At 45.3% G+C, this 13,276-nt stretch overlaps 1 protein-coding gene across 2 annotated transcripts in view; it reads right to left on the reverse strand.

Moving 5' to 3' along the window:
• The window catches only part of LOC306790201 (pleckstrin homology domain-containing family H member 1-like), a 36,236-nt gene that overhangs the window by 329 nt on the left and 22,631 nt on the right, over positions 1–13,276 (reverse strand). The window contains exons 3-16 of one of the 2 annotated variants that reach the window (XR_013772691.1): positions 12,833–13,013; positions 7,665–7,727; positions 6,587–6,736; positions 6,419–6,502; positions 6,017–6,098; positions 5,429–5,611; positions 4,268–5,019; positions 3,517–3,595; positions 2,345–2,436; positions 2,049–2,196; positions 1,410–1,546; positions 1,181–1,291; positions 900–1,023; positions 360–464 (exon numbers count right to left, since the gene is read on the reverse strand). Coding sequence is in view for 1 of the 2 variants with exons in the window: in XM_079286339.1 (XP_079142465.1) it covers positions 952–1,023; positions 1,181–1,291; positions 1,410–1,546; positions 2,049–2,196; positions 2,345–2,436; positions 3,517–3,595; positions 4,268–5,019; positions 5,429–5,611; positions 6,017–6,098; positions 6,419–6,502; positions 6,587–6,736; positions 7,665–7,727; positions 12,833–12,979 (2,100 nt within the window). In the remaining variant the exon portion in view is untranslated. Of the gene's footprint in view, positions 1–359; positions 465–542; positions 1,024–1,180; positions 1,292–1,409; positions 1,547–2,048; positions 2,197–2,344; positions 2,437–3,516; positions 3,596–4,267; positions 5,020–5,428; positions 5,612–6,016; positions 6,099–6,418; positions 6,503–6,586; positions 6,737–7,664; positions 7,728–12,832; positions 13,014–13,276 lie in introns of those variants that run through there. The other variant, XM_079286339.1, reaches the window with a different exon arrangement.

The following is a 13,276-nucleotide window of genomic DNA, read 5'->3' on the forward strand; positions in this document are numbered from 1 at the left end:
CATCTTACTGTTGTTGCTGGTCGGGGTCGGGCCCCCTCCAAAGGGTCTCAGGATGAACAATGTTCTGCACGTTTGGGACTAATTAGGGTCTCAAACTGTTATTTAAAGGAATCGTGCAACATTTTGAACAATGAGCTTATTTGCGGCAGCAGGGCGAACAGGTTGTGGCTGTGATGGGTATTGTTCAATATTAGGCTTCGGCCAGCAGAGGGTTAGCTTAGCTTAGCACAAAGACTGGAAACGGGGGGAAACAGCTAGCCTGGCTCTGTCCTGTCGCGATGAAAATCCACCAGCACCTCTAAAAGCTCACAAATTTACACTTTATATCTCAATTGTGCAATCCATACAAAACAACTCACTGATTTATGGGGGGGGGGGGGGTGAGCTTCAAGAGAAGGCGTGAGGCGCACACAGACCTTCACACAGGCTGCATGAACACCCGGCTTTGCTGCTGTATCTTCCACCTGTTGAGGACATAGACGAGTGTGAATGCCCCACAAAGGGATCGGCACTGACACATTCTTGTTTTTCTCAGGAGGCACCAAACATACCACACACATGCTCTTGATTTGGTAAGAAAACATCACATTTACATTTATTTAGACAAGAAAAGTTTGGCAACAAAGTTCAGAGAGGCTCATCTCAGCCGTACATTCCCAAAATACTGTTGCTGCAGACTGGTCGTCGTCACTCGCGGTTTGACGTGTTGACAGCGCAGAAAACAGCTAAAAATGACCTGAAGGGAAACTGTTCAGCACATCCCCAAAAGCAGACGTTCATGCAGCTGTAAATCCCTCGGTCAGTCAGCGCTGAGAGGTGTTTGTTGTCTGCTTGTTAGATTGTTAGCGTCTGCAGAGGAGGAGAGGAGACACCGAGGGCGGCTTTGTGTCAACACATACCAAACTGGCTTTGTTGTTGTTGAAAGGGCCGACCAGAGGTCCACACGGGCCTTTAAGGGAGCTGGAACGACACAGAGAGAGCTGCGACAGGCTTGTAAACCCAAAGCCAGCACACTCTCATGCGCTGTGCAAGTGCATGAGAGTGCATGAAAGGTGTTAAGATGGTGCTCGTGCTTTCGACTGCAGCCATCATGCACGCAAACCTTTGAAATATTCGTGCAATGTTTTCTGTGCAGACAGCAAAGCCTGAGACGGAAGCAGGCGGGCAGGCTCTCACTCACAGGAGATTTGTAGTAGAGGATCTCTCCATTCCTCAGGATGAACCAGCGGCGTTTCCAGGCTTTCACCTGACTGCCCATCTTCAGCAGGTACCCCGACTTCTCCAGCATCTCCTGCAGACACAAACAGCACCGGAGTCATTCAAACACAACTGACTCATACAGGATTTGACTGATTCCTCATCACTGCATTTTGTCTGTAGCGACTACAAAAACGCAGGACTCCACTCACAGGCCCGGTGCTCTCGCAGGAATAGGAGGAGGTTCGCTGGACTTTATGTTCCGGTTCGGAGTAGTCGCTGTCCAGGGAGTAGGCGTCAGGAGGAATGGCATAATCACTCTCTGAGCTGATGGAGGACATGGACACACCTGGGGAAAACAGTTGATTGAGAGCCAGCAAGCAACAGGAGGTTCAAGGTTCAAGGCAGAAGGCTCTTAAATGGGAAACCCAGACTCTGAGATCACTATTTGATCTCATCAGTACGTTGTGTTCAATGCATTCAAGCAGGTATTTTGCATTGAGTGGTGAATATCTGTAGCCACTGAGTGTTTTCCCTGAAGCTGCATCACCTACTTCTACTTCAGTTAATGATTTCTAATGTTTCTGGGTACTTTCCGTACTTACAATGCAGCTTCTCGCGGCTGCACTCATCATAAATCCTTTTCTTAGTGTTGCTGTACAATCGACAACCCCAAGTATTACAGTACATGCTCAATACTCTGGTCCTACCTTGAGGCTGATAAAACACTGGAACCAAAATGCATGGACTGTCTTAAACTCGTGTTGTCAGCAAGTTTGTCTTGAGATGATGACATTTTAGATGTACATGGTTTTCACTGTCCTGTCTGCGCTGTAATGCGTAATCTTCACCTCTCTTGATGGCGCGCGGGCTCCCCGGGACGCTGCCCTTCTTGTCCGGGAACACTGTGGAGGTCCGTAAGCTGGCCAGAGAGCTGCTGTCGTCCTCAGACCCAGAGTCGTCATCAGGAAGCGGTACACTGCTGATCTGAGTGGCTTTCTAAAAATAAATTAAAAACCCCACACATTTGAAAGAGTGTAGTTGGAAAATAAAACACCACCTAATTTAACGGCAGTTCAAATGATAGTTTCGCTGACAAGCTGCATCAAAAGTGAAGCACAGTAATAAGAAGTAAACTTCCACTCACCCCTTTCAGTGTGGTGTAGACTGGTACGTTGATATTCTTATAGATCAACTGGGGGAACGGACCTGCCGCTGGGTATTGGGGCACATTGGACCCTGCAAACATACACAGGAAGTCAATTTAGAATTCATTTGACTCAATGTTTATATAATTATGGACATGTACATGTAGAAGGCCAATGCAAAATGTATATCCTGTAATTTAGGTTCTGTCACTTTTACTCAACAGCTGCCACAAATGACAATTACAGAAAAATGCCAACGCTAGAACATGCTGGAAGCAGCACAAGGACTCAAGAGTGATGAAGTCTGTAAACTCACTGTCTAAATATCTATAAGTAACATTAGCCACCATGAGGTTATTATGGTCTGTCGTAAATGGATTTGAACGATGGTGCATATACCGGTGTTTGTTCTTTTACAGGCGACATTGTCTTGTTTTAATTTAGCAACATAAGCTAGCCACGTCCATCGCTATATAAGCCTTCATATGTACAAACACATATTGCATGATAAATGACACATGATCTTTCATATACAATTAGAGCAAAGACCATGTGCTTCTCAAGAAGTGGTCCACGATCTTCATTCTGCCAGAGATCGAAATGCTCCAACAACAGATGCACCTAAAGGCGCAAACTCGAGAGTAAGCTATGACTTCATCCACAACAGCCACTTGGCAGTCAGCTTCATCTCCCTGGAAGTCAGGAAATTCAACAGTCGTAGTGCTGTGAAACCTCGCGGTCTGCATCCTGACAAAATGGATGTCGGGACAGAAAGCAAAGCAGTAATTACGCCCCAGACCACGTCCTTTCATCGCAGCTGATTAAAAAGCAGCCACTCTAAACCTCACCGGTGTGACGCTCTTCCTCGGCTCTTTAAAAAAAAAAAAAAAGAACAGGGAAGAGGAGCTCACACCTGTACAGGTGTGTGGAGCCCGTGGGCCAGAGGAAGTGACATCAAAGGTGGCAATGACAGATCCGAACCAACCACACAGCTCCACAGCAGCTTTAGCATCGGCTGAATGACGTGTCACCTCACAGTAGTGACTCATCCGCTACACCCCCCAGGCTCATGCAGACAGACTCTGCATCACACTGAATATCAATGGATGTAGAAGAACAGCGGATGTTGGTGAAGAAGGAGAGGATGGCTAGTTTTCTGCAGGGCGCTCACCTCGTCCGGGGCCCCTGGCTCCAGGACCGGCCTCCGATACTCTCATTCCTGACTTTGCCACAGCGTAGATCCGACTCTCCTGCAGAGAGAACAAAGTCAGGAATATTCCTCTTCACTCCACTCAAACATTCATTATGAACACCTTCAGACAGTACAACAAGTTGGCGTTGAGATCTTTGCTGTTCACATTATTAAATTAATAGTTTGACATTTTCAGGAATGCACTTATTTGCCAAGAGTTTGATGAAGTTACACCGCTAGCAGCTGGTTAGCTTAGCTTAGCACAAAGACTAAAAACAGGGAAACGGCTAGCCTGACTTGGCAACTGGTCAAATAAATAGTCACACAAATAGCCCGCCGGAAAATGTTGGTTTTACACTTCAGTTTGTGTGCAGATGAAACAAACCAGACATAACACGTAAATTATGATTTTAGCTAACCGTTTCCCTCTGTTTCCATTCTTTGTGCTAAGCTACGCTAACCAACTGCTGGTGGTAGCTTCATGTTTACCATACACACATGAGATTGTGATCATCCCTTATGTAATTCTCCGCAAGAAAACAAATAAGCGGATTTTCCCAAAATGTCAAACTATTCCTCCAATGGTTTCAAAGAGTCCTGGGCCTTGGGAAGGAATTGAAAGAAAAAGATGATGGATCCAATAGAATTGCTCGTGCTTGTAGGTAGGACTTTAACAGCATAAAATAAGAGAGGGAGCAGGAGTTGACGAGATAATACTGGTCTCTCATACCCATGAAGGGAAGCGGTGTAATGGGGGCGTTGGTGGTGGATCTAGCTGCTCCAGTTCTTCTGGTAGTCCCACAAAGGAGACTCCATTCCGGCATGGCTCCTCTGACCCCGACCCCTCCACCACGCCGTCCATGCTGTCAGGAAGCCCATCGTCAATGTCGGTTTCTTCCACCACCTGCGAGAAGGGCGAGGTGGCGGTGCCTGTGCTCTTGAGGGTGGAGGAAGTGGAGGACGGGGTCATGATGTCTATGTTAACGTTGAGGTGGTGGAGTCTGTCCAGGCTGGGCTGCGGCTGGCTGTAATGCTTCTTGACCAGCTGGATGCTGTCTCTCGGGGTGAGCGGAGTTCGTACTTTGGGGAGCGTCATGCTGCTGCCTGACTGGTGAACTGAAGGATTCGGGAAGGGGTTGTTAGTGGAGGGGGAGCGCGACAGGTGCGGGCTTTTGGGTGTTATCCTGAGGGACGACTCCAAGGAGCTCGGTCCGTGGGCCATCTCGTAGGCCGAGGAGGAAGAAGAGGAGGACGAGGACGAGTGAAGGCACTGGGAGCGGAACTTGCTGTTGAGCTCATCGGAGGAGTTGTCTCTGTCAGAGCACCCTGACAGACCCTGTGGGCCCACTGGGAGCTCTGGTCCACTTATGGAAACTGGGCTGCTGGGACCCTCCCTGCTCCGACCCAGAGAGAGAGCATCACGGGCCCCAAGGTCTCCGAGACAAATCCCCTTACTGGACTGTTCAGGAGCCCTTTTCACATCTGAGGAGACAAATTATTAACAATTGAGGAAGCATTCATACCACATCGGAAAACAATGAACAGCAGTCCATTTAATAAAAAAGCAGAATTTCCCCCCCAGATGTTGCCACAGGATTGCCACTTTATTTCTATTTCTTTAAGTTTGTCACTTATTTAAACTAATGACAAACATGTTAAAAACATGACAAAAGTTATAATTCACTATAATATATATACTATAATATATACACACTGTCCCAGTAGTTTTGGAAGTAATGGTTGCAGACTGGATGCTGGTGGGGCTACCAATCCGTCCATCACTGCCGGTTCTGTTCCAGTTACGTGATCAGCCAGACTTGAATTAAAGAACACGGTCTTTGCTTCAAAAGCTTCCTGCTTCCCATCCCAAGATAATACAAATGAAGCTCACCTGTCTGCGAGGTCTTGATATTAGAGGCGGCCCCTCTGGGACCTGCCTGTCTCCAGCTGTCATCTTGGGCAGGTGGAGTGCCGGGGCAGCTGGGAGGAAACAGCGGACTGCCGGGTACCAGGTGGGTATCCATCACAGGGGAGGTGGCAGGAGATCCAGAGGATGCAGGTTTCTCCAAGAGAGCTGCAGCAGAAAGACACCGCCAGCAACTCAGCCTCTTTCCCACCGGAGCTCTGGGAATACACTCTGTCAGATACATTAATTCCCTACACGACCTTTTACTGTTCTACTGCTGACAACATACTTATACAATACTGATAATATTATAATCAAGAAATACAATGCAATGCCTGAATATAGCAATGTATAAATGAATGTAAATCAAATCATTGCATCTACTTTATGAATTCTAATCTGATGCTGAACTACTATGTACTACCAGTACATCACATTTTAATCTATTCAACTGTAAATTAATTAGTTGTATTAATTTGTTTTGGGGATAAAATAACAAGCCTAAAAAGACATGAAATAAGACATTACAGCCTTTAATTCTTTTTAAATGTCATTGCTTCTGTTGGTATTCACCTTGCAGTTTGTCCTGCAGCAACATTATCTCTTCTGTCTGCTTCAGGTTGGCCATTTTCAGCAGCTGGTTCTCTTGCTCCATCTGCAGAAAAAACACATATATATATGTATACATACAGTATATATATATATATCTTAAACGACAACTGTAAAACCAATTAAATAACGCGGTTTTGGAGTACCTGATTTTAAAGCTGATATTGTGAGTGTCATGTCTTAATTACAGAGATACATTTGATGAATAGGCCTTTTTAAATGATCTGGCTGTGTATAAACAGCTGTAGATGATACACGGACAGTCACAAGCGTCTCCTGTTGCCACAGGTGATGTCTCTCAGCAGAGTGAGGTGTTTCCCAGAGGCTCTTAGAATGCGCGTTGTATCTCTACATGTGTGCGCTTACCTCTTTAAGCTTAAAGGTGACCCAGTCTTTAATCTTGGCTGCCTTCTCCTCAATATTTTTTGCCTCCTGGGCTCTGACTAAGATCTGTAGTCAGAGAAAACAGGGATTATTGCAACCTACATTTCATGAACATTGGACATGTCTGGTCTTTATCTGCTCCGTCCATACCTGTTTTTCCAGCTGCACCTCTAATATCTTTATCACGGCATCTTTTTCTTGAGCCCGACTGGTCAGGTCTTGATACCTTCTGTACAACGAACTCTCCGTTTCGCTGGTTTGTATGTTTGCAGACTTCAGCTTTTCTTCCATGACGTGGATCTGAAAATGCATAATTAGGAGGAGTGAGAAAAGAAAGCTTAAATGTGCATGGTCCGCTTAGTTTTGACGGCCACCAGAAGGAAACACTTTTGCCAACTCTGACAAGAGAAATCTGTCTAAGCCCTCAGGTAGTTCTTGTTTTTAAAGAAAGGGCACCATTAAATTACCACCTACAGAAAACACCTGGAAGCAAATGGGAGATTAGAAACGACAGCTAAAGAGACAGAGAATGAGGGATGTGTACTGTCACAGGTTTCCTATCCTTTGGTGAAGCCCCATCAAAGGTTGACTCCTTCTTACTGGTTAAGAGTCCACAAAATCCAACGGACGATAAGTGACAGTTTAGCCGTTTAAAAAGTGTGATCATATGACGGCTTGTCAGGGCGCAACTCTAACTTTCAAAACTGGCTACCAGGTCAACCAGACGTCTGCTTTTACAACATAGCTGCCATAACTTTACCTTCTATCTTGAGTAATTGAAGATAATATGCAGTTATATGCTCGCTTAATTATGAAAACGCGACATAAATGACTAAAACTGAACAAAAACAACTTAATTTGCTTCAGCGTTGTCTCAAACAGATGCATTTGTGCACAAATGTCAACACACAAACGCACTTGCTGCGTTGTCTGGTTCTGACTGTAACGGCAATATTTTAAATATCACCACGGCAACAATTACTAAAAATGTATTGAGTTTGGGGTGCACCTTTTACAGTTTGCTGTCCCTATTTATGTGTCTGGTAAAAAGTGGTTGCCGAATTGGTTGCTAATTTCTCAAAGTGGTTGTCAGTGCAACTTGACAACTGTTACTGTCGAGCCCTGATGTGTTTCTTGCCCTGTTGGACTGTAGTTGGTTGATGTTGTGGCGTTATCCTTCAATATGTCCCAAGATGTAAAAGCTGTAGGGGGAGAAGCGCCTCTCGACCTGTTTCTCAGCACTCTCAGCCCGCCGGTCAGCCTCGGTCACCCTCTGCTCCAGCTCCAGCATCTGGACAAGAGAGGCAAGAAGAGGTTACTGTGGTTTGTAACACATCAAACATCCGCTAATCTTCAGGACTTACATCTAATTTAAGGAAAGACACCCCCCCACAGACCAGAACGACAGGTTCTGGCAAGACACATCCCATAACTAGCCACAAAAGGCCGATGAGACAGACAGACCAGCAAGCCAGACGACGACACAAACACACACCGACACACGCACCCACATTTAATCCTCGTTGCCACAGGGAAGACATCTAAAAGATGAATATAATGGGAGGCTTTAACAAGGAACACATTCCTAATTACAAAAAAATCTCGTTGTAAAAATAAAAGTGTATGAGAGAGGGAAAGACGAAAATATGAAATCGGTGCGAAGGAAAGCTGGTCAAGCATCAGCCAGTCGGAGAAGAAGGAGCAGCACAGGAAGGACAGTCTTCTGTAAAAACCAAATAACTGACTGTTGAACGAGGAGCGGCGCTTTAAGCAGGAGGGCACAGAGGCCCCGACAGGAGGCCGAACGTCTTCCTGCCGCTGGTCAAACAGCGCCGTGCTAGAAGAATGCTGCTCCGCGTGTGTGCACAAGCTCACGTCACCTTCTGTGCAAGCATGCACGCTCATGCTTTCACACACTGCAAGTACCCTCTCTCAGCAACACACACACACACACACACACACACACACACACACACACACAGGACTCCCTTTCCTCTGAGTTCAGTGACCCAGGTGAAAGAAGAACAAACATACTAATGGATCACTCTGCTTGAGAGATGCATTCAAATTCCTCCCGTCATCTTTGTTTCCCTTCGTTTCTTTTCTTTCCTTCTCGCCTCTCGTCAGCTCCATAAAAAAAGCTCCTTGATTCCCAGAATCCACCACTCGCAGCATGTGAACGCTTCCTCGCGGCCACATTGACGCTCACTGAAGCCAGAGCCAATGCGGACGGTTGGTGGTTGGATGACTCCTCACCTCAAGGTCCACAGCCTTCAGCGTGAGTCAGAGGCTTTGCCGGCCTTGAGCCGCAGAGCAAACGGCACTTTGTTCTTCATTCAAAAACAATAAATAGGAGATGAAGGCAAGCACTTCAGGGGAGTATAAAGTAAGTAAGAAGTCACAATGTAGAACAGATGGGAGAGACGGTCATCAGCCGTCTATATCATCGGTTTGCAACCGATTTTTAGGACGTAACCACACAGGCCTGTCACATGATCTCATTCCAGCTCACGATTTGAACTCTAAATTGTTGTGATCCATTCTTTTTTTGCTGCGTTTAGCTTTTTAGCTGTTTTTAGCCGTTTAGACTTCTTTGCTGGCTTGCAAACATATCTTTATGAACTAACTGCAGCAGGTTGCGTTCAGGTTACAGCTGACTCAAAATGCAAATTCATATTTTACAGTAAAAATGGAAATTTTTACGTTTCCAAATTAGCTGGGCTACTTCCAGCCACCCCTGGTTGGGTGACCCGATGGGGACAGACTATCAGATATGGACACAGACTGTATCTGTCCGTCTGTTTACAGCAGAGTCCAACTGCTGAGGCCTTAGTTGCTGAGCAGGCGCGAGACAACTATGTCTGCAATCCAGCATCTGTCAGGCCACAGTGCAACTCATAGCTGCTGCTGAGGAGGCTGAAAGGGAGCGAGGCGGGAGTCATGTTTCCTAAAGCTTTGTATTCGCAGTTTGACTTGCATCCATCACAGGCTTAAACATCTCCTCATGTGTTTTAATTACTGGCAACAAAACAACAAATATTTTGCTTTTATTGTGTTTTCTTTTTCATTGTATTGATTTTTTTTATTGTTTTATCTATTTACGGTCTTGCTTTTGTTTGGCTTTCTGTTGCTGTATTGCATCCTTATTATATTATATTCTGCTTTTGCAATGCTTTCGCTGTCAAATCACTTTGTAAACTCAGTTTTTGAAGGAGTTATATAAATTGAGTAATTATCGATATCATTATAAATAAAGTTATAATCATTACTGTAGTTTATTTGTTACCTGGATCCATAAATAATCAAAAAATCAAATAATCAAAAAATCAGGTGAGACACACGAATGCGTTGCTGGTTTTGGTCCTTTTCATGGGATTTACTGACTGAAACAAAAACATAGAATATCACCAGCCTCACCTTTTACTTTCTGCCTCTTAAAAAACAAAACAATATGATTCAACATTGAACTTTGTTTCTGCTCGGGTATTTGCATAATAATCTGGATTCCAGAGGGACTAAAAATATAGAGACAAGATGAGAGCCGGCTACAGACAACAGATCATCTGCTCCAGAGACAGCAAACAGATCCGTCACAGCCAAACAACTGTTCCCTGTCAGAAACTAAATATCAATTTGATTTATCAATGGACTTTAATCATTAACCGCTGAGCCCAGCTGATGGTTAGTAGTGACGACAGCTCAATCTGATGGACAGATCACGCAGAAGAGAAAGAAGACCGGTAGAGACGAGTATGACGATGCTTTGATGACGAATGCCTCAGTGATTATCTGTTGAATCCACTTTAATCATTAAATGTGGAGACAAATAACAGAAAGCTGATGAAGCGGTCATTAGAAAACGAACTAAAACACAAGACAAAAATCATAAAACCTCACAAGAAATCCAGCTCTAAACTTTTCCTGAAACATAAATAAGAAAAACCTTGAAATGAAAAGCAGATTAAGACAGTTGAACTACTAATGAGAAGCTGATCCAAACAAATGTTTACACACACACATGAACCTGGCGACCTTTCTGCAGACTGAGTCAAACAGCAGCGTTTATCTCCTCAAGACACGCGAGCTTTATGGAGGAGATTCAGCCAATGTGTCCAATATTAGATGATCCATGGAAGGAAACCTTAAAGTGGAAAAACAATCCAACAGAAGAAATCCTCTGAACAAGTTATTGATTCACTGGATGTTTTGATTTGGTACTGTACTGGGACTAAGATTATTTATTTCTAATTGTAAAGTTGTTTCTGTGTCACCTTTCCAGTTCTTTCTGCATGAAGACGTTTCTGTTTTTTCTGGTCCACCAGCTGACCGCCGTCGTTTGCACTTTTCTAAATCCGCAGTAAAAACTCTTAAATGGAGAACTTGCCTGTTAAACTCCTCACAAGGCATATGGGGCATCTCCTTCCCTCTCTCCTCCCTCCCTCGCTCACACACTCAGCCTCTGGGGGATCAATGCCATGTCACAGGCACCCACCTCAACTTTCTTTTCCTTTTTTTCTCCTCCTCCATGTTTTTCCACAGCAAAGTGGGTCAATGCGTTAAACACTCCTAACTTGGCAAAAGAGGAGATGAAGATCGCGAAGCAGACTTTCCAAACAGTAATAACATGACGCCATGGTAGTCACTCAGCAACCCCCCCCCCCCCCCCCCCCCCCAACTGAAAAAAACACAGTCAGCAGCACGGGCCTCCACTTAAACCCCGCTCAGCGCTGTGTGTGTCTGTGTGAGTGTGTATGCATGTGTGTGTGTGTGTGTGTGTTTATATGAGAGAAGGAGTGAAAGAAAAACTTAAGAGATTAATTCTTTTTTTCAGATTGTGACCTGGTGGCTACGTGTTCATCTCGATGACGGGAAAGTCAGCCACTGCAATGATGTGGCCCTTGGATGTAAAACAATGGAGCGCTAAAGCACAAAGGAATAAGCAACATTGTTTTAGCTGAACAGACACTTGTTTGTAGGGTCAACTGTTAGTTTTGTGGGATTGCCGGCAATAAGAAAAATGTATTTGATCACGAGACGTATCCTTTCATCAATCATTTTGTAATGTTTTAGAGATAGGCAATAAGAAAGAGGAACTTTCAATGACTTAATGTCAGTAAGTGAGTGTGAGTGTGTGTGTGTGTGTGTGTTGTTTGGGATCTCACAGACTGGCTGGAGGTCTGACAGAACCTGACAGAGGACACAGCAGGGAGTCATCCTGCTCTTATCAGACGCATGGCTTATGTTTGGATTGTAAACATCCTGTTGACGGACTGAACGAACCTCTCTCGCACTCCAGAACGAGAGATGAAGCAGCAAGCGAACCCACGGTGACACTCCACACAAAAGCAGCTTCGAGCCATTTGAGTCCATAAAAGACGGCAACTCGTAAAGCAGCAGGAGAAAAGCATCTGAAGGCTGCAGACAGGTCAGGACAGGAGGAACGTTTTTCACTCGCTCTAATCCAAACACTTCCACTCTTTCACCAACAACTCTTCAGATCGGCGCTGAATCTCCCGATGACAGCTGATTACTTGACAAAGTGTCCGGTAGTCAGGCTTTACAACAGCCACCGCTTCACCAGCATTTGGCCGGCGGACGGCGGTTATTCCCCCCCGACTCGAGAGGAAGCACCAGCAGTGATGAGTTAAATGTTAAATATTCATCTTGGCTGAAACTGGAGCCAGCCTCTGATGACACGGAATGAGCAGAGGAACTGTTTACCGAATAAAAGGAGTCATCCCATCTGTCTTTGTGCACACACGTAAACAAGCAGTCATCCGAACCCGTGTTTCTAACTGACTCACTTGCTTTAACTGTATCCTCGTGCGTCAAAACAGTTAAAAGCACTGCCAGGAGAAGAGGATGACGCCGGTGAGGCAGAGAGGTCTGCACATTGTTTTGCAAAATAATCCACGCCACAAGATATTTGGACCAGATGAGAGTGGACTAATTTCCGCAGGAGTTCGGCAGTTTGTTAAACAGCCACAGATTCAGTTCATTTGACATTATTCGTGCCCAATCAGAGTCCGGTACAATCGTCAGCTCAGACATGTGACACATGCTGAAGTTAAAGATGAATAACTGGTCACTCTGGTCACTCTTCATCTACATATCTTTCCCAAATCTTGCCAGTTTAAATGATCAACAAACAGCATTCTGATCAAGTTCCAGGTCAGATACATCGTGCATATTCCCTCTGACCTTCTTAGTTTGCTACACAACAGCAGTTTCTGGGTGTAAATATTTGGTAGGCGGTGTGCCAGTTGTGTGCCTGTTTAATCTATTAATGCTTAAATCTCCACTTGGTGAGCGCCTACATTATATATGCTGAGTTTGAACTGGTGACGAGTTGCTGCATCTGCCTCCAGACGTAACCGTGATGATTTTCTCTCTTACTTTCTCTGCCAGCAGCTCTCGGATTTTCCCGGCCTGGAGCCGGAACCTCAGCAGCTGCATCTCCAGAGCGATGCAGCGTTTCTGCCAATCCACGCTGGCCACTCGGACATCTCCGGACCCGCCGCCGCCCTCCAGCACGTCGGCCATGGCGAGGGTTCAGAGCCTCTGGACTCAGACTGCACTGAAACACAGAAAACACAAGTCGACTCACACGCGCTTCATCAATAACCTCAATCTAAATGTCTTTCTGTTTACGATTATGAGGCAGCAAATGACACATCAGCCCACACGGGATACATGAAGGCATCATGTGACGGTATTTCCCGAAGTAGTCCAGCTCCTGCTTTCGTTTACAGCCCAAGAGCAGAGGGCCGTGATTCAACCCCTATACATGCTCTTTGTTGACCGCACTTCCCATGATTCAGGGAGGAAATGTGAGCAAAG

The sequence above is a fragment of the Melanostigma gelatinosum genome (assembly GCF_949748355.1).
Source record: "Melanostigma gelatinosum genome assembly, chromosome: 16".
Taxonomy (NCBI): Eukaryota; Metazoa; Chordata; class Actinopteri; order Perciformes; family Zoarcidae; genus Melanostigma; species Melanostigma gelatinosum.